Source organism: Haliotis cracherodii, unplaced genomic scaffold, assembly GCF_022045235.1.
Source record: "Haliotis cracherodii isolate W230 unplaced genomic scaffold, xgHalCrac1.p SCAF_5, whole genome shotgun sequence".
NCBI lineage: Eukaryota > Metazoa > Mollusca > Gastropoda > Lepetellida > Haliotidae > Haliotis > Haliotis cracherodii.
This window is the reverse complement of record NW_027266308.1, coordinates 67,236,535-67,258,596: the sequence shown is the minus strand read 5'-3', so window position 1 is coordinate 67,258,596 and position 22,062 is coordinate 67,236,535. Positions and strand designations below refer to the sequence as shown.

Genomic DNA, 22,062 nt, shown 5'->3' with positions numbered 1-22,062 from the left:
TATAAAAATGAAATCATATCAATATAAGAAAATAGAAATCATATCAATGCAAAAACAGAAATTATGTGAAAACCGAACTCACAATAGATATGTGAACCCTTCTCACACACTGATAATATCAATCACTGGATTGACTTGTCCAGACTTGATTATTTATCGGCCATGGTCATATTGCTGGAATATTGTTGCATGCTGTGTTAAACGAACAAACAAGTATACACTGTTGTAAATCTATGTTACATCATCAGGCAACCTTTCAAAAACGCCAGTGACAAGTCCTGTACTCGAACACAGACACAGACACTTATAGTGCTAAGACACCTGGTGTTACAAGGGCCATATCCCAACTGTGAGTGAGTAAGTTGGGTCAATACTGCTTGGAGCATATCACTGTTGACAAGCTGTATGTGTAGGAATGTCCATAGCTGATTTCCACTGATAAAACGCACCAAACATATCCTGTTCAAACAAGCATGTCCTGGCTTTACTAAGGGAAGCAACTCTCCACAGTTATGATGAAGTGCTCACATGTATCTAAAGAAACTTCAAATGACAAAAAGATAACAAAACACATATCATGTTGTACAGTATAATGGTAAAATTAAAATAGTTTACAAATATCACAGTTTAGAAAAATGTACATGAAACATGTTACTCCACATGTGCAACCTCAATGTCCCTAAGAACAACAGAGTATTTCATCTTCAATGGCAGCAGCTGTATAAAGCTTGGGATGAATACTATTCCAAATTAGCTGAGACAGCATGTGGATACAAAGCTACTGTAAGTAAGTCCACTGGCTGAGTATACATACATCAGTGTTAAACCATCAGTTCCCAGGTTTAACCCAGATCAACAAACAGTGTAACGCGCTTGAACAAATTTGATAGATATATGAAGCACTGAACATGGGAGTAAACATTATCAGCCACTGGAGAAAAGCATGTCTTGTAGACTATTTCAGTCTTGTAAGCACAGTAAGCTTGAATACTTAATTGGGAAGTGTACACACTAAAGTCACTTTATTCTTCTTTGAAACAAAACACAAAATCCCAATATGTTCATACTTAAATCTGAAAACAATTCAGCAGAACATAATCAGACGAAAGTATTTTGCACAATCAGCATTTATCAGATATTCCCTTATGTCTGCCCATTAGAATAGAATCCAGTCACACCATTGACAATTGTCCAGGGTGCCTTTGTACAAAACAAACTTCGCACTATAACTTTCGTAAGTCTATTTTAAGGTATGGACTTACGATCACCTTAGCGCTAAGATCGCTTTGTACAACGGCAACTAACATATCTGCCAGGTCTTACTGCAAGAGCATTATTCACGGCATTCATCAAGTGAATATCCTGCTCCAATTCTACAGACAGATCATCCATGTCGAAGTTTCTCTAAAGAGAGCATGGTTACAGTAGATAAACACAGACATGAAATATGTCCACATCATGTAGACTCACATTGTGGCAACACTATACAAGCAGGACTAACACACTACATTGTAGAACACTATCACAGCAGCTTGAGTGCATACCTTCACTCATCTTCACATGGCAAGGGAGTTAACTCACTATAAAAGTTCAGTTTCCACCCTTGCCGCTCTAGACTCGAATTATGGAGTTATATTATGCCGGTCTAACATGTCTATGGATAGTCCAATCGAAATCGTGTACCGAAATCGACACCTGCTGCGTAGATTTCCGTGTCAATTGGAGGATTTGTAAATGCGTCATCAGATATTTGCCAAAGCTCATGTTTTTAATCAAGGTGCTCACATGATTTGAGGCACTTCGCAAAGTGAAACCATTTTTAATTCAGTATAGATCTTGATTTCCGATCGGATCGTCTAGACTGGGCGCTGCCATTTTGTTTGAAGCAAATGCAAGTGATATGAGAAGTGGAATCTGATTGGTCAATAGGAGGGACATAGATGGGACAGATCTCATAATAGCCACCGGTGGCACTACGATCGAGCCCAGAAAATCCAACCTCGATCGAGCCCAGAAAATCCAACCTCGTTCGGCAAGTGTGGAAACTGGAATTTTACAGTCACTTAACTCCCTTGCCCTCGGAAGATGACCTTCACTCACAACTAGACATTTCTTATAATGACCAAAAGCACCCATGGAGGAAGTCCAAGACAAATGGGCTGTAATAGTATCATTTTCCTCATGCCAATCTGAACTGATATTTGATTACAGCTCTACACATTAGGCAAATGAATGCAATCTTTTTCTTATATAATTTGCCATTTTTTAGAAGTGAGTGAGTTGGGTCGTTACGGCTCTTTGAACAGTATCATCACAGCGTGTCAGGTTAACGTGGCCTGGAAGTCTTAAGTCCTGTCTAGAAAGGAAGCTAACATGCCTGTCTTCCTGGTCCGATGCTAATCTTACTTTTCCATCAAGTGTCTTTATCTAATACTGTCAATTACACTAGATCATCAATGTTAATATTGTTGGTAAGTTCTACTTTATATATTTCTGGATCCAGATTCAGATGTCCTTTTCCTGTCTTTTCTTCCTTAGTGACCGCATTGAGGATCTCATCGACCAACGCCTTGCTGGACGAGCTCAGTTTGTGGACGGTTGATTGGTCAATTCTACTCAATTGTGTACGCAGGAAGTCAACTTCACGCGCTAGCAGCTGTCGATCTCGAACAACACTGCTGAGTTTTGTGAGGATTTCCAGCATCTGAAATATAGTAAACTAGAATAACAAAATCTCGTCACTTTACAAATAGAGACATGTTACAGTCTATACCTGGCTACAAACTTCTTGATTTCAAGGATTCTGAGTACAAGAAAGATAGGTCTAACTCCACTGATACACCAATCCCACAATGTATTCAGGATATTCTGTTGCCTATCATTAATATGTCGACCATGAAACACTGAAACTAGCTCTACACCTGGCAATCTCATAAAATCAGATCTTAGTTCTTGCTAACACAAAACAAGATCTGAGGACATCGCATTATGGGACAGGTCAGAACGACCTTTCATGAACTTTGACCGACCAATGAAATGACTAACAAGAAGGCAACATAAGCCAATCAGAAAGCAGCTTACTCAAGCTTTATTGCACTAGTTTCAAACTAGCCACTTCCATTTCAGACTATGCTTGGGAATAATATTGATTTAAAATTTGAAAAATGGAAAACTAAATTCTGGAATGTCTAACAGAAGGCCAATATATGGGCTATGGAAAGTTCCTTCAGTTTCCAATTTTTATCCCATTCAAGCGAGAGATAGATGATGAATTTTGATGGAATTAGTCGCACAGCCATAACTGTGGTTCGAAATACCCTGTGTTAACCTTTTCGAGGTTGCATGATTACAAAACATATTCCAATGGTAAGCGACGCTCTGATTTGACTTCTGACCTGACCCATAATGGGACGTCTCAGATCTTTGTTTAGCGGACACAAGAACCAAGATCTGATATTAATGAGATTGCAACATGACATAAAGATAATCAATGCCTGCGGTGGACAGTAGGCGTGCGGATGAGAGTGACCACTATGGTCATGCCCTACACTGAAACACAGGTTACAAACATGTAGTGTCTGTAACTTAGTGTGAAATTTGCTTCCTGATCACCCAGCAGTGAATGGGTACCTGGTAGGATGAGATGGTAATGTTTATGGGAACCTGGTAGGATGAGATGGTAATGTTTATAGGTACCTGGTAGGATGAGATAGTAATGTTTATGGGTACCCGGTAGGATGAGATGGTAATGTTTATGGGTACCCGGTAGGATGAGATGGTAATGTTTATGGGTACCCGGTAGGATGAGATGGTAATGTTTATGGGTACCCGGTAGGATGAGATGGTAATGTTTATGGGTACCCGGTAGGATGAGATGGTAATGTTTATGGGTACCCGGTAGGATGAGATGGTAATGTTTATGGGTATCTGGTAGGATGAGATGGTAATGTTTATGGGTACCTGGTAGGATGAGATAGTAATGTTTATGGGAACCTGGTAAGATGAGATGGTAATGTTTATGGGTACCTGGTAGGATGAGATGGTAATGTTTATGGGTGAGGGTAGGATGAGATGGTAATGTTTATAGGTACCCGGTAGGATGAGATGGTAATGTTTATGGGTACCCGGTAGGATGAGATGGTAATGTTTATGGGTACCTGGTAGGATGAGATGGTAATGTTTATGGGTACCTGGTAGGATGAGATAGTAATGTTTATGGGTACCTGGTAGGATGAGATGGTAATGTTTATGGGTACCCGGTAGGATGAGATGGTAATGTTTATGGGTACCTGGTAGGATGAGATGGTAATGTTTATGGGTACCTGGTAGGATGAGATGGTAATGTTTATGGGTGACGGTAGGATGAGATGGTAATGTTTATAGGTACCCGGTAGGATGAGATGGTAATGTTTATGGGTACCTGGTAGGATGAGATGGTAATGTTTATGGGTACCCGGTAGGATGAAATGGTAGTGTTTATGGGTACCTGGTAGGATGAGATAGTGATATAAATACTAGCTTGGGTTGTATACTGACCAGCGAGTTGAAAATACAAATACAGTTGCACTGACCAGTGACCACTGAAACACCTTGAGTGTACCCCATACGGAGTGGAGTCTTTTGCCTTTTAATTGTCCATTCAAACTACTAAAACCAAATGTAAACAGCACTTATCCAAACTTAGGGATCATCTGACTAGATGATGGAGCCTTCCTTCCCACCCTATGTCCTCATGCTCCAGATATTGATGCTGGCCACCTACCTGGGAAGACTGGTGTTGAGCATGGTCGTCCATCATCTTCAGCCTCTCTTTCATCTTGTCATGTACGCGTACGTGTTGATCTGATTGGTCCTCCAGCACCTCCAGTCTTGACACTGATCTCTCCAGCCTCTGTTTCAACTCTTCGTTCTCAATCTTTAGGTGGCTGAACTCCGATCTGCAGCAACAGATAGTGATAATCTCATAACTACATGCATCGTCTTGTCAGAAGGTGCACAATAAGTCATAACTTAAATAGTAAGTTGTGTGATGATGTAAATCACTGGATTGTCTGGTCCAGACTTGATTATTCACAGACTGCCATCATATAGCTGGAATATTCCTGACTGTGGCATTAAACAACAAACAAACAAACTTGAATAGGATAGTCCCAGCCAGTGTTAATAGTCATATGTGTTAGTTGTATCTTGGCATTTTAGCTGTATTGCAGACGATTCTTTAACCACCAGGCTTACCTAACCACCTTGTGTCGATGTGGGGTGAGTGAGTGAATATGGTTTAATGCCTCTTTAACCACCAGGCATATCCAACCACCCCATGTCAATGTGGGGTGAGTGAGTGAATATGGTTTAATGCCTCTTTAACCACCAGGCTTATCCAACCACCCCATGTCGATGTGGGGTGAGTGAGTGAATATGGTTTAATGCCTCTTTAACCACCAGGCTTACCCAACCAGCCGGTGTTGATGTGGGGTGAGTGAGTGAATATGGTTTAATGCCTCTTTAACCACCAGGCTTACCCAACCACCCGGTGTTGATGTGGGGTGAGTGAGTGAATATGGTTTAATGCCTCTTTAACCACCAGGCTTACCCAACCATCCTGTGTCAATATGGGGTGAATGAGTGAATATGTTTTAATGCCTCTTTAACCACCAGGCTTACCCAACCATCCCGTGTCGATGAGGGGTGAGTGAGTGAATATTGTTTAATGCCTCTTTAACCACCAGGCTTACCCAACCATCCCGTGTCGATGAGGGGTGAGTGAGTGAATATTGTTTAATGCCTCTTTAACCACCAGGCTTACCCAACCAGTGTCAGTGTGTGTTGTGTGGGCAGTAAGTGAACAGCTGACCCAGGCAACACGGAAGCCTTGGGAATGAATGAAGCTTTGTTTATATTTTGATAACTCAGGTGTGCGAGGCATACCTGTATTTCTTGGTGAGTTTCTCCATCTGTCCAGCCTGCCTCTTACACTCGTCTCGTAGCTTCATGATAAGACGGTTCTGTTTATGCAGCATAGTGTCCATTTCGTGCGTTGTCATGGCTACAGAAAATGTGAAACAGACTCATTAAACTGGAGCTTTCTTTCGGTGACCAAGTGAGATCAGTTGATGTGCATCATAAGCATCAATCAATGCAATTCGGATATGATGACATCAACCAAGTCAAAGAGCCTCGCGACCCGATCTCGTTAGTTGCCTCTTACGACAAGCGTGGGTTGCTGAAGTGTGGGTTCTACCCCAGAATCTTCACTGGACTGCTACACAAGGAGTAGGTGAGTGAGTGTTGTTTCATGCCACAATCAGTAGTAATCTGGCAGCATCACAGCAGCTCATGAACCATTGGTTGATAGCATGAGCAACCACCCATATCAACACAGTGCTAACACAGTCAAGTCCCACACCGTAACATCTTATCCTCATTTTAACCTACTCTTTTGACACTTCGGAGACTTTTCATCACATATTAAAAACCTATGACAAAGATGTAAAGAGTTATTGAAAGGAAAATAAATTTTGTAATTTAAAACTTCAAAATGAGAAAGTATTTAGAACTTACAATGCTTGTCTTCCAGGTTGGAAATGAAATTATTGAGGTCAATCTCTCTCTGCTGAGCCTGTTTGGTGATAGACTTGAGGTCCTCATTGCGAGTCCTCTCGATGCTCTCCCGGGCAAGTTTGGCAAGATGAAGCTGAAAGAACAAAACATGGAGTAGTGCCCACAGTGAGTAAGTGAGTTGGGTTTCATGTCGCTTTGAACAGTATACAGTTATAGCAAGGCATGTCAGCTTAATGAGGGAGCAAAGCCCGAAGATGCAGGTCTCAGAAGTTTACCACTTAGGTGAAACCCACGAGTACGGGTATGGTGCTGACAAACTTAGAAATATGATCAGGGTGAACTGGGATTCGAACGACTGGGCCACCCGTGCCACCAGTGTGCCACCAGTGGCCACAGTGAAACAGCAAGGGCGGATCTACAAAGACTGGACTAAAACTCAACAGAAATAGCATAACGTAATTAAAAATGTAATGCTGTAGTGTACACATCGCATCCACAATCCTCTGACACTTTCAGATAGATATGTTTGAAGAAGTCACAAGATGACAATCATTATTCATCGTTCAATCATCTCATTCCATACTTTAACCCTGCCAGGACTTTGTCAGGCTCACATGACTTACCTCCCTTTCCAAGGCCTGAGCGTTTGTTGTGAGATGTATACATTCCTCCTTGCTGTTGACCAGTTCCCGCTCCGCAGTGTTCAGCCTCCGTCGCAAGTCATCCACCTCCGTCTGGCTCCGACTCCGCTCCTGCAGCATGATACAGGGTGGAATGTGTTAGTAGCCTGATACGTCTAAGGGACGCAACTCTGTGGTGGTGCCCCAGACAGTTGTTCACTGTGGTATTCTAAGAACTACCGTATTCGATGTAACAATCGCCCTGCTCTAATAAGCGCCCATGGCGATATTTGCTAATATATTGGCTAGTGAACAATCCCAATTAGCACCCCTTCAGATTGATCAATGTACACAAGACTTATTAATTTGTGTATAATACGCACTCGTGTGTTATATGCACTCTTAATTATGGGCAATTAAATTCTGGAAAAATATGTATATAAACATTTCAGGCTGTGAGCATAAACCATGAAATTTACGTTTTTTCAAATCTGTTGGGTTTTTTACACCAAAATAATATTCTAAAAATATTATATTTCTAATTTTGAGAGCACCCTGGGCGCTTTTTAGGTTGAATACGGAACTCGAGTGTAACAATTGTTTCCAACTGATCCAAACAGAATGGCCAGGCCTAAGACATACAACAGGCCAAATTATTAGATTTTCATCCATTTTTTCCAAAAAATTGAGGAAGGAGACAATTAATTTTTATCTCCTTTTCTGAAACCAAATTTTTTCACGGCATCCTTGCTCAGGGACTAACAACATCTTGTCAAGTTGAGTACCAACAGAGAGACAGCATGGTCAGCCTTTTTTTGTGCCCAAGTCAGTGGGAGACATGCAGTTGGCTGCAAGCAGGGACAACAATGTCAGACAGGATGCTCAGGGAGAGGCAAGAGGGGATGAAGATCTTTAACATGGTTACAATGGCCATACTGTCACTGTTCTCATCTACCTGGTCCCGGTCCCGGCGGAAGCTGTCCAGCTCCATCCTCATCTTGTGCGACTCCTGTACCGCGCTGCTTCTCTGGAGCGAGGCATTCGTCGTCTCACTGCGATAGTTCTCTGTCGCCTACACAACATAACAGTTGATCAGAACAGCACATTTTGATCAATACAGTTAAAAACAGTTGTGACAGGTCCTCTCACACAGAGACACAGGAGGGACTAAACCTACCTTTAGAATGATATATATTACTCAGAGTTCCCAAATACAGTGCACAGGCATTATCAACACCTATTATTCATTCAGATATATTAATGTGACAAATCAATCATAGAGACTGAAAATTACAGCATAAAACTGATTTTGATGGCAACACACAAGTCTACCATAGATATCCCGGGGGTATTCTCCTTATTCTGAAACCACAGGGCCACGTATAGCCATACTGTACTGACACACTAAAATTTTAAAAATTTTTTAGTGTAACCAGTACAGTCAGTAAAGTATGGCTATACGTGGCCCTGTGTCTGAAACAACTGAATCTACGAGCAAGGTGGAAACTGACCACAGTGACCTCCTTGTTGTACACCCTCAGCTCCGCCTTCGTCTCGTCCAGTTCGTTCATAACGGACATCTTGTCCCGGGTCACCTTCTCCAGCCGCGTCTCAATGACTGTCAGCTTCTCTGTCGCCTCCTTCAGCTATCATACACACAAAGTGAGTGAGTGAGTGAGTGAGTGTGAGTGAGTGGGTGGGAGGGTGGGTGGGTGGTGTGAGTGAGTGAGTGAGTGAGTGAGTGAGTGAGTGAGTGAGTGAGTGAGTGAGTGAGTGTGGGTGGGTGGGTGAGTGATTGAGTGTGAGTGAGTGGGTGGGAGGGTGGGTGGGTGGTATTTGTGAGTGAGTGAGTGAGTGAGTGAGTGAGTGAGTGAATGAGTGAGCGAGTGCAGTTCAACCACAAGGCTACCCCACTGCCCCTCAGTGATCAATGTCTACATTGATACAATCTAAACTCTCACATCCATGTATAGAACCCAGATGTTACGTGTCTAGCAAATCCTACAGCCTCTCACAACACACCTAACACCAGGGCTGTGTGAGTCGCACGATTCACTGCATAGTGATAATGTGCACATGCATAAAAGTATTGTATTGCCAACAAGCACATACAAAAATTTATCTTAACATCATATTTATCATTTACCACAATTCAAATCAATGTAAATATCTAACATGCACCGCTGTTTCACTGTAAGGAACTTGAATTGAAGAGATTACAGAAATCAAACTGAAAATCTGAGACTCAAAAATACAACCAATGGATCCTGGCACATCTAAGGGATGCAACTCTGCACTGCAAGCTTTGACACCTGGGCCAGTCTGCCTCTCAGGTCAGATCTGAGTACAGTGAATATAGTCAGACTTAATTTTTAGTCTTCCTGTACCTTATTGTTGAGATCATCCACCAGGAAGCGAGATTCCTTCCGGACCGAGTCCCTCTCCATCTCCATCTTGCGCTGCGAGTCCATGACGTGCTCCTCGAACCTATGCCTCATGTTGGCCAGCTCCTCGGCCAGCTGTTCCCGCTCCACCATCGCCTACACAGACACAGAGACAGACCTGATCATGATACGCAGACTCATTACACCCAGACTCACAGATTTCATCACTGAACTGGCATGACTTGATCACACACACACAGACAGACTTGATCAAAGACACACACACATAGACTTGATCACAGACACACACACAGACTTGATCACAGACACACACACACATAGACTTGATCACAGACACACAGACAGACTTGATCAAAGACACACACACATAGACTTGATCACAGACACACACACACACTTCATCACAGACACACACACAGACTTGATCACAGACACACACACATAGACTTGATCACAGACACACACACATAGACTTGATCACAGACACACACACACAGACTTGATCACAGACACACACACAGACTTGATCACAGACACACACACAGACTTGATCACAGACACACACACAGACTTGATCACAGACTTGATCAGACACACACATAGACTTGATCACAGACACACACACACATAGACTTGATCACAGACAAATACACAGACTTAATCACAGACACAAACACAGACTTGATCACAGACACACACACAGACTTAATCACAGACACACACACACAGACTTAATCACAGACACACACACAGACTTAATCACAGACACACACACAGACTTAATCACAGACACACACACAGACTTGACCACACACACACAGAGACTTGATCACGGACACACATACAGACTTGATCACAGACACACATACACACTTCATCACAGACACACACACAGACTTGATCACAGACACACACACAGACTTGATCAAACACACACACAGACTTGATCACAGACAGACTAGATCATAGACACACACCAATTGCGGGCTTCCATTAGACAAAAGGACCAGAGCGATGCTACTGCTGTGTGTCCCTGACCCACCAGAGTGGTGCTACTGCTGTGTGTCCCTGACCCACCAAAGTGGTGCTACTGCCGTGTGTGTCTGACCCACCAGAATGGTGCTACTGCTGTGTGTCCCTGACCCACCAGAGTGGTGCTACTGCTGTGTGTCCCTGACCCACCAGAGTGGTGCTACTGCTGTGTGTCCCTGACCCACCAGAGTGGTGCTACTGCTGTTTATCCCTGACCCACCAGAGCGGTGCTACTGCTGTGTGTCCCTAACCCACCAGAGCGGTTTTACAGCTGTGTGTCCCTGACCCACCAGAGTGGTGCTACTGCTGTGTGTCCCTGACCCACCAGAGTGGTGCTACTGCTGTGTGTCCCTGACCCACCAGAGTGGTGCTACTGCTGTGTATCCCTGACCCACCAGAGTGGTGCTACTGCTGTGTGTCCCTGACCCACCAGAGTGGTGCTACTGCCGTGTGTGCCTGACCCACCAGAATGGTGCTACTGCTGTGTGTCCATGACCCACCAGAGTGGTGCTACTGCTGTTTATCCCTGACCCACCAGAGCGGTGCTACTGCTGTGTGTCCCTAACCCACCAGAGCGGTTTTACAGCTGTGTGTCCCTGACCCACCAGAGTGGTGCTACTGCTGTGTGTCCCTGACCCACCAGAGTGGTGCTACTGCTGTGTGTCCCTGACCCACCAGAGTGGTGCTACTGCTGTGTATCCCTGACCCACCAGAGTGGTGCTACTGCTGTGTGTCCCTGACCCACCAGAGTGGTGCTACTGCCGTGTGTGCCTGACCCACCAGAATGGTGCTACTGCTGTGTGTCCATGACCCACCAGAGTGGTGCTACTGCTGTGTGTCCCTGACCCACCAGAGTGGTGCTACTGCTGTGTGTCCCTGACCCACCAAAGTGGTGCTACTGCTGTTTATCCCTGACCCACCAGAGCGGTGCTACTGCTGTGTGTCCCTAACCCACCAGAGCGGTTTTACTGCTGTGTGTCCCTGACCCACCAGAGTGGTGCTACTGCTGTGTGTCCCTGACCCACCAGAGTGGTGCTACTGCTGTTTATCCCTGACCCACCAGAGCGGTGCTACTGCTGTGTGTCCCTAACCCACCAGAGCGGTTTTACAGCTGTGTGTCCCTGACCCACCAGAGTGGTGCTACTGCTGTGTGTCCCTGACCCACCAGAGTGGTGCTACTGCTGTGTGTCCCTGACCCACCAGAGTGGTGCTACTGCTGTGTATCCCTGACCCACCAGAGTGGTGCTACTGCTGTGTGTCCCTGACCCACCAGAGTGGTGCTACTGCCGTGTGTGCCTGACCCACCAGATTGGTGCTACTGCTGTGTGTCCATGACCCACCAGAGTGGTGCTACTGCTGTGTGTCCCTAACCCACCAGAGCGGTTTTACAGCTGTGTGTCCCTGACCCACCAGAGTGGTGCTACTGCTGTGTGTCCCTGACCCACCAGAGTGGTGCTACTGCTGTGTGTCCCTGACCCACCAGAGTGGTGCTACTGCTGTGTATCCCTGACCCACCAGAGTGGTGCTACTGCTGTGTGTCCCTGACCCACCAGAGTGGTGCTACTGCCGTGTGTGCCTGACCCACCAGATTGGTGCTACTGCTGTGTGTCCATGACCCACCAGAGTGGTGCTACTGCTGTGTGTCCCTGACCCACCAGAGTGGTGCTACTGCTGTGTGTCCCTGACCCACCAGAGTGGTGCTACTGCTGTTTATCCCTGACCCACCAGAGCGGTGCTACTGCTGTGTGTCCCTAACCCACCAGAGCGGTTTTACTGCTGTGTGTCCCTGACCCACCAGAGTGGTGCTACTGCTGTGTGTCCCTGACCCACCAGAGTGGTGCTACTGCTGTGTGTCCCTGACCCACCAGAGTGGTGCTACTGCTGTGGGAGTGTGCTGCTGACCTGAGTCTGCTCTAACTGAGCCTGCTCCACCAGCTCGATGCCCTTCTTCATCTGGACGTAGGAGTCCTCCTCTCTCCGAGTCATGTCCACAAGTCGGCCCTTCAGGCTAGCCACGTGGTCCATCAGCTCATCACGCTCCCTGCACACAGAGCACATGGTCAATCAAGAGAAACAACTCTGCTAGCCACGTGGTCCATCAGCTCATCACGCTCCCTGCACGCAGAACTCACGGTCAATCAAGGGAAACAACCCTAATAGACACGTGGTCCATCAGCTCATCACGCTCCCTGCACACAGAACACAAGGTCAATCAAGGGAAACAACCCTAATAGACACGTGGTCCATCAGCTCATCACGCTCCCTGCACACAGAACACACGGTCAATCAAGGGAAACAACCCTAATAGACACGTGGTCCATCAGCTCATCACGCTCCCTGCACGCAGAACTCACGGTCAATCAAGGGAAACAACCCTAATAGACACGTGGTCCATCAGCTCATCACGCTCCCTGCACACAGAACACAAGGTCAATCAAGGGAAACAACCCTACTAGCCACGTGGTCCATCAGCTCATCACGCTCCCTGCACACAGAACACAAGGTCAATCAAGGGAAACAACCCTACTAGACACGTGGTCCATCAGCTCATCACGCTCCCTGCACACAGAACACAAGGTCAATCAAGGGACACAACCCTACTAGACACATGGTCCATCAGCTCATCACGCTCCCTGCACGCAGAACACAAGGTCAATCAAGGGAAACAACCCTACTAGCCACGTGATCCATCAGCTCATCACGCTCCCTGCACACAGAACACATGGTAAATCAAGGGAAACAACCCTACTAGCCACGTGGTCCATCAGCTCATCACGCTCCCTGCACACAGAACACAAGGTCAATCAAGGGACACAACCCTACTAGCCACGTGGTCCATCAGCTCATCACGCTCCCTGCACGCAGAACACACGATCAATCAAGGGACACAACCCTACTAGCCACGTGGTCCACCAGCTCATCACGCTCCCTGCACGCAGAACACAAGGTCAATCAAGGGAAACAACCCTACTAGCCACGTGATCCACCAGCTCATCACGCTCCCTGCACACAGAACACATGATCAATCAAGGGAAACAACCCTACTAGACACATGGTCAATCAGTTTATAAAGCTTATCACGTTCCATGAACACAGAATGCAGTCGAGACCCCTGTATCAGATGAAGTTTTGAGTTAACATCATTTGAAATAACATGAAATTAATAACCCTTAATTCATAAAATTTCTTATGAAGGAAACACATATAAAGGAAATGCTGCATTCCTAAAGGAGCACTTTCAAACTTCTTATTCTTCTCCTGTCATATGAGCTATTTCCAGTGGTAAAATGCTGTCAGCCCTTGATTTCAGTTATGTTGCTATACAATCCCACTTAGTGAGCCGGTCAAGTAGAACAAGTCCTACTGGGTGAGTCTGTCAAGTAGAACAAGTCCTACTTAATGAGTCTGTCAAATAGAAGAAATCCTACTTGGTGAGTCTGTAAAGTAGAACAAGTCCTACTTGGTGAGTCTGTCAAGTAGAAAAAGTCGTACTTAATGAGTGTCAAATAGAACAAGTCCTACTTAGTGAGTCTGTGAAGTAGAACAAGTCCTACTTGGTGAGTCTGTGAAGTAGAACAAGTCCTACTGGGTGAGTCTGTCAAGTAGAACAAGTCCTACTGGGTGAGTCTGTCAAGTAGAACAAGTCCTACTGGGTGAGTCTGTCAAGTAGAACAAGTCCTACTGGGTGAGTCTGTCAAGTAGAACAAGTCCAACTGGGTGTGTCTGTCATATAGAACAAGTCCTGCTGGGTGAGTCTGTCATATAGAACAAGTCCTCCTGGGTGAGTCTGTCAAGTAGAACAAGTCCTACTGGGTGAGTCTGTCATATAGAACAAGTCCTACTGGGTTAATCTGTCATATAGAACAAGTCCTACTTGGTGAGTCTGTCATATAGAACAAGTCCTACTTGGTGAGTCTGTCATATAGAACAAGTCCTACTGGGTGAGTCTGTCAAGTAGAACAAGTCCTACTTAATGAGTGTCAAATAGAACAAGTCCTACTGGGTGAGTCTGTCAAGTAGAACAAGTCCTACTTAACGAGTCTGTCATATAGAACAAGTCCTGCTGGGTGAGTCTGTCAAGTAGAACAAGTCCTGCTGGGTGAGTCTGTCATATAGAACAAGTCATACTGGGTTAATCTGTCATATAGAACAAGTCCTACTTGGTGAGTCTGTCATATAGAACAAGTCCTACTTGGTGAGTCTGTCATATAGGACAAGTCCTACTGGGTGAGTCTGTCATATAGGACAAGACCTACTGGGTGAGTCTGTCATATAGAACAAGTCCTACTTGGTGAGTCTGTCATATAGGACAAGTCCTACTGAGTGAGTCTGTCATATAGAACAAGTCCTACTTGGTGAGTCTGTCACAGAGAACAAGTCCTACTGGGTGAGTTTGTCATATAGAACAAGTCCTGCTGGGTGAGTCTGTCATATAGAACAAGTCCTCCTGGGTGAGTCTGTCAAGTAGAACAAGTCCTACTGGGTGAGTCTGTCATATAGAACAAGTCCTACTGGGTTAATCTGTCATATAGAACAAGTCCTACTTGGTGAGTCTGTCAACTAGAACAAGTCCTACTTGGTGAGTCTGTCAAGTAGAACAAGTCCTACTTGGTGAGTCTGTCAACTAGAACAAGTCTTACTTGGTGAGTCTGTCGATGGTCTGCTGGTGGAAGGTCCGGTGTGTGTCAGACAGGAAGATGTTGGTCGACAGCCCATTCTCGTGAGTCGGGATGGTGTCATGCATCCGCAGCTGAGACCTCAGATCTTCCACCATCTGCTCATACTTCTCCAGCTCGGACCTGGAAAGGGAAACAACTCTTGTCATATTGTCCAAGCTCCTCACAGTGATAACCAGTTCTCACAGCTTCTATGCCATGGCTGTCATCAGTTGCAACGCTCCACTGTGCCAGGTGGCACATATGGAGATAGACTAGTAACATCCCCTTATGCTTACAAACAAGCAATGCCAATGGCCGTTAATTTGTTCTGTTTGTTTGACAACAGGAAATGATGTTATCAGTAGCCTTAAATCAGATAGCCAGTGTGGTGTAACATTACGTAGGACGTATCCGCTTATCTACATCTCAAACCATTTGTTTTAGAAGAAATACCATATTTTTTCAGGATTCAGTATCTCATCAAATATTCAGAAACATGACATGCACATTTTTAAAATGACAAACAGTCAAATATATATATGTCCCTTGATTCTGGGTTCGAGAGAAATGTTTTGAATTAATGGCTGCTCCACAATAGTGGCAGTGATGATAGTTAGGTATCAAAGGAGTCACGTGCTTGTATGGACAAGGAAAGGGAAACAACTCTTGCTACATTATTTTGTTCCTTCGCCAGCACTGGTCTCATGCCCAAGGCTATCACATTAACACAACACAACATGGTATCAGTCTTGAACCTAATATAACGTTCAAATTATTTCTGTTTGAGTGAGTGAGTGAGTGAGTGAGTTATAATTTTACATCGCATCAGCAATATTGCAGCCACATCGCGATGAGTATTTCTGTTTGATTTAACCTAATTTCTGCTAAACACAGATGAACCTGTCTTCAAAGATGGTGCTTTATGTTATACAGAGCTTACGCGGAGGGATCTGATATTACATGATTTACAGTGAACTCATTCAATAATACAACTACATTCCTGTCTAAGGTATCATGTTGGGTTGTGGACCTGATTAAACATCTCTTGTAATACAGTCTTGGGGAACAACTCTTGTAATACAGTTAAGGGGAACAACTCTTGGATTACAGTCAAGGGGGAAAACTCTTGTACAACATGGAAAGGGAAACAACTCTTGTAATACAGGGAAAGGAGAACAACTCTTGTAATACAGTCAAGGGGAACAACTCTTGAAATACAGGGAAAGGAGAACAACTCTTGAAATACAAGAAAAGGAGAACAACTCTTGTAATACAGTCAAGGGGAACAACTCTTGAAATACAGGGAAAGGGGAACAACTCTTGTAATACAGGGAAAGGAGAACAACTCTTGTAATACAGTCAAGGGGAACAACTCTTGAAATACAGGGAAAGGAAAACAACTCTTGTAAAACAGTCAAGGGGAACAACTCTTGAAATATAGGGAAAGGAGAACAACTCTTGTAATACAGTCAAGGGGAACAACTCTTGAAATATAGGGAAAGGAGAACAACTCTTGTAATACAGTCAAGGGGAACAACTCTTGAAATACAGGGAAAGGAAAACAACTCTTGTAATCCAGTCAAGGGGAACAACTCTTGAAATATAGGGAAAGGAGAACAACTCTTATAATACAGTCAAGGGGAACAACTCTTGTAATACAGGGAAAGGAGAACAACTCTTGTAATACAGTCAAGGGGAACAACTCTTGAAATACAGGGAAAGGGGAACAACTCTTGAAATACAGGGAAAGGGGAACAACTCTTGTAATACAGTCATGGGGAACGACTCTTGCAATACAGGGAAGGGGAAAAAAACTCTTGTAATACAGGGAAAGGGGAACAGCTCTTGTAATACAGGTAAGGGGAACAACTCTTGTAATACAGTTAAGGGGCACAGCTCTTGAAATACGGGTAAGGGGATCAACTCTAGTATTTTTTTCTAACATGGTCTTCTCACAGGTCTCATTTGCTGACACATTATGACACCAAATTACTAATCTGAAATTCTTCCCCTACAAAAAAATCTATTTGGTGGCATTCTTCTCTCACAATGTTTCTGAGACTCACTGTTTCTATAATTATGTCATCTGTTATACTTTAATCACAAGCAGGAACATATTTTGCTAAACAATGTTTGAGCAGTCAGTGTTGCAGTTTCCAACCGCTGCACAATGACACATCCTACCTTGCATGCGCCAACTGGGATTCCAGGCGCTCTGATTTGTTGGCATGCAGAGAGCTCAGCCTCTCCTGAAAGGTAAAGATGACATTGCACCACAGGACCCTCTGCTGTGTTCTGTATTCCATTCAGAAAACATCTTGCACAATGTCATATTCATAAGCCTTACATTTTCATCACCCATGAAGATCCGGGTTAGAACTGATCTCCAGCAATTTACGGTTGTCTTAAGAGGCAACTAACGGGACTGGGTGTTCAGGCTCGCTAACTCGTTTGATGATTGTCATCGTATCCAAATTGCGTAGATCAATGCTTATGATGTCAATCACTGGATTGTCTGGTCTAGACTCGATTATTTACAGATCGCCGTCGTGTAGCTGGAATATAGCTGGGTGCGGCATTAAACAACAAACAAACAGTACATTTTAATACATTTTTTTTAAAATGCCTTCAGTAGAAGGTCTCATTAGTGTGTCACTTGTGCCTAATCCAGTTGATGTTTCACAATAAAATATATCTAAATCAACTTTAACCATGTACACTTTCCACGCTTTCCCGGGTAAAGCACTTGCATGCGTGTGGAGTAAATCAACATGAAATGATCTGTGCATGAACCCACCAGCTCCACCTGCCAGCGCCGGTAGTCGTGTCTCGCCATCCCGGGACTCACTGTGTCCTTCAGAGCAGAGTCCAGGCTGCCCATGTACTAAAACAGCCACAGCAAGCTCATGACAAGGATTTCAACATAAACAGCCACAAATGTAGAAATGTTTTTAATGCACTGGTAAGGACTTTGCACGTGGTTTTAAACTAGTCAGCAGTATTTCAGTCATATCACAGCTGTGGTATATCTTATACTGCAGTTGTGTGTGTGTTGATTTGGGAAGTAGAGGTACATAATACAGTGCTTTAGAATAGGTCTTCAGCAACCCATGCTTGCCGAAAAAAGCGACTATGCTTGTCGTAAGAGGCAACTAACAGGATCTGGTGGTCAGGCTCGCGTACTTGGTTGATACATGTCATCGTATCCCGATTGCATGGATGGATGCTCATGATGTAGTCAAACATTGGATTGTCTGGTCCAGACTCAATCATTTACAGACCGCCATCATATAGCTCTGTATATAGTTCTGAGTGCAGTGTTAAACAACAAACACATCTTGCTCAGTGAGGGGTCTTATGAATGATGGATCTTTACCTGGGCAAGATCTGCACCTCCTTCTCGGAGTATCTCATGCACCACCGTTGTCTTCAGCTCATCATGCAGGCGCTTGTTCTCATCCAGCACCTCGCCAAGCTTCAGGCGCAAGATGGTCATTTCCTCCTGAAATACAAAAAAAATAAACATCACATTATAGTATCATCAACTTTAGGATATTGATTGCTGGAGTGAGGCGACTCAATGCTGTTATTGTTTCACTTAACACTACTTTAGTAGTATTGTTAGATTGAATAACATTGTAAATCCAAGATAACACACATTTCAAAATGAAACAATTTGAAAAATGAAACTAAAATAGTCGTGGGAATGATTTGCAATTCTGTTATTCTGACAAGATGAGTGAGTGAGTGGGTATGGTTTTACGCCGCTTTTAGCAACATTCCAGCAATATCATGACGGGGGACACCAGAAATGGGCTTCACACATTGTACCCATGTTGAGATTCGGACCCGGGTTTTTGGCAGTATGAGCAAATGCTTTAACCACTAGGCTACCCGACTGCCCCTACTGACAAGATGAAATCAGCTGACATTTTGACAGTGTAGTATTGTTTGACAGTGTTGTATTGCTTGACAGTGTAGAATTGCTTGACAGTGTAGTATTGTTTGACAGTGTAGTATTGTTTGGCAGTGTTGTATTGCTTGACAGTGTAGAATTGCTTGACAGTGTAGTATTGTTTGACAGTGTAGTATTGCTTGACAGTGTAGTATTGTTTTACAGTGTAGAATTGCTTGACAGTGTTGTATTGCTTGACAGTGTTGTATTGCTTGACAGTGTAGAATTGCTTGACAGTGTAGTATTGTTTGACAGTGTAGTATTGCTTGACAGTGTAGTATTGTTTTACAGTGTAGAATTGCTTGACAGTGTTGTGTTGCTTGACAGTGTAGTATTGTTTGACAGTGTAGTATTGTTTGACAGTGTAGTATTGCTTGACAGTGTAGTATTGTTTGACAGTGTAGAATTGCTTGACAGTGTAGTATTGTTTTACAGTGTAGAATTGCTTGACAGTGTTGTATTGCTTGACAGTGTAGTATTGTTTGACAGTGTAGTATTGTTTGACAGTGTAGTATTGCTTGACAGTGTAGTATTGCTTGACAGTGTTGTATTGTTTGACTGAACAGCCACTACTCACCCGGATGTAGCGGTTCTCTGACTCCAGGTGGTGGGTGAGGGAGGCCTGGTGCTGGAGCATTATGGCCGCCTCATCCGGGGTGGGGAGGGGTCCCCGAGCGGGGACAGGTGAGGGGTCAGGGCCATCAGAAACCTGTTGTTCAGAGGTAAATGTGGCAATAACATACAGTATACCAAAACCACAGGAACACAGGCAAGTCTTATTTTTTTCATCAGAATACTTAGAAACATAGAAAACAACAAGAAATATATCTGTCATTTAACAGTTTAATAATCATATGAAATACAAATTTGGTTATGTAGTTCTTATGGCATTTCCTTTGCAAAGAATTAATTTCCAAGTTTGGGATTGCCTGATGGAAGAGACCCCAAGCCCCCAAAATAAATCTTTACCAGTATTTGCTTGTAATGATCAAGACATTATTTCAACAATGTTTAAAGTGAACTATCACATTCAATCTTACTTACCCTTTCAGGCTGTGGAGACAGCATCTGCTGGAGATGCAGCGCAGCATCTCGGTACTTCTGTGGCCTCTGGCCTCCATCTTCGTATGTCAAAATGCGTGGGTGAACAGCTCGACTCAGATCATCTTTAGCCCTTGAAGGAGTTGGCAAGCCTGATGGCGTGTCGAAAGCATCTCTCAATTCATTCAGACTCTCATTGGCTCGATCTTGTGTATGGAACCATGCAAAAAACATTATAATAATAATTGCATGACAAAACATGATTTAAGAAAAAAGAAGTCAAAAGAAACTGGCCTCGTGCTATTCTTCCATCGTCCTGTCTTTAGTATTCTCCCTAATTTTGGTATTTGAAACTATCTAAATAGATGGAGGTAGAACCACTGTTGAAATTCTGCCCTTTCTCTCATTTTTATTAAAATATTATAATAGCCTCCATTTCTTAATGACGACCTATCTAAGTCTCCAAAGCATGTAGTAGTTTTATGTTGTGTTCACGGATTCTGCCATCTACATTTTTCAGTTGTATGGTCTTCCCATTGATGCTTCCTATTGCTATAACCAGGGCAGTCAGGCATATCATCATTTGTCTGTTATATTGTTGCATATCCTTTCAGGCATTTACAACATTGAATACTCATGTTCGTATGAACAATGCAAAAATTCACAACATGAAGGCTGGCCTTATCGTATTACTTGCATTAGTAGCTTAGGAACCACGTATTATTCTGCCAGTAAAATGCTAGATCTATATGAAATCTATAAAAATGGTGTGATGTTCTATTCACCAAGGCAAATTAGCGTAATTTGAACGAAAACAATAGCTCCAACCGCCACTGTCATACAGATCTGTAAGGAATGACTTAGAAATCAGAATTTAATTTTCTGCTGAAGTGATCATGGTGAAGGTAGATAAATATCTGTTCTTTAGAAACCATTCATGTTATCGGTCCATATTATCCCAACATGGTATTTTGCAGGGACAAAGAATAGCAAACATGTAAATATGCGATATGTTGCCGGTAGCTTTAGTGAACCTACCAGTTTCGACATGTCATGAGGAACGGTGTCTGAATGTTTTACTGTGTATTTAATCTAAATCACCTCGGACTGAACGTTGGAGGTCATCTGCTGGATGTCCACCGTTGTAATCTTTAAAATAATACATAATTATTTATTCATCTCATGTTCTGCGGGTAAAAATTGACATTTTGTATAGAATAGTCTTCGCCGTCGTTCAGCGGAAGTTTACATTCTCAACCCGCAGGACATGCGCAATGCAATTCTAGACTCAGTATACTATTAACCACAAACCTAATAAAATGACTCCGTCGTAAAGGACTTCCGTTGAAACAATTGTTGCATTTTCTGTCAGAAACGTCTTGTTTGAACATTAATGATTTTTTTATTCACTTAAAAAAGCTAAACACTTACAAGCACAACGTAAATGAAATGAAAGCAATATTGTTCACACACCTTGATCACTGGATTTCGGCAGTGCCATAGCCAAATCGAGATGGAATTTTGTTGCCAACTATATACAACATAACAGACTAAGAGTTTTTACTTATTCGCGCCACCTTTCAAACCGTGTAGTATTATTGAAACTACACGAATACACGGTAGTCTTGTTATATTTGGATATATGATACTTTTTATAGTGATATGTATGAAAAGAATGTTTACAGTGGAAATATAACAGATTTGAAGGACGATCATGATTGGTCTGTCCACAACCTATTAAAACATCGATCAGTAATGGTTTCCATTAATCATTTAGAGACGTCGTCATCCCG

At 43.5% G+C, this 22,062-nt stretch overlaps 1 protein-coding gene across 1 annotated transcript; it reads right to left on the bottom strand.

Annotated features, from left to right (window-relative positions):
* Positions 1-590: 590 nt before the first annotated feature.
* On the bottom strand, positions 591-21,780 carry LOC139442240 (serologically defined colon cancer antigen 8-like). The gene is made up of 17 exons (XM_071223025.1): positions 21,743-21,780; positions 21,371-21,418; positions 20,273-20,475; positions 19,806-19,937; positions 18,650-18,775; positions 18,071-18,157; positions 17,458-17,522; positions 15,256-15,414; positions 12,518-12,656; positions 9,566-9,718; positions 8,690-8,824; positions 8,134-8,250; positions 7,182-7,310; positions 6,559-6,691; positions 5,926-6,043; positions 4,763-4,937; positions 591-2,704 (listed from the first exon to the last, which is right to left on the bottom strand). Exons 1-17 carry the CDS (start codon positions 21,768-21,770, stop codon positions 2,441-2,443), a joined length of 2,211 nt encoding a protein of 736 aa, XP_071079126.1. The 5' UTR covers positions 21,771-21,780; the 3' UTR covers positions 591-2,440.
* Between the last annotated feature and the right edge of the window lie 282 nt (positions 21,781-22,062).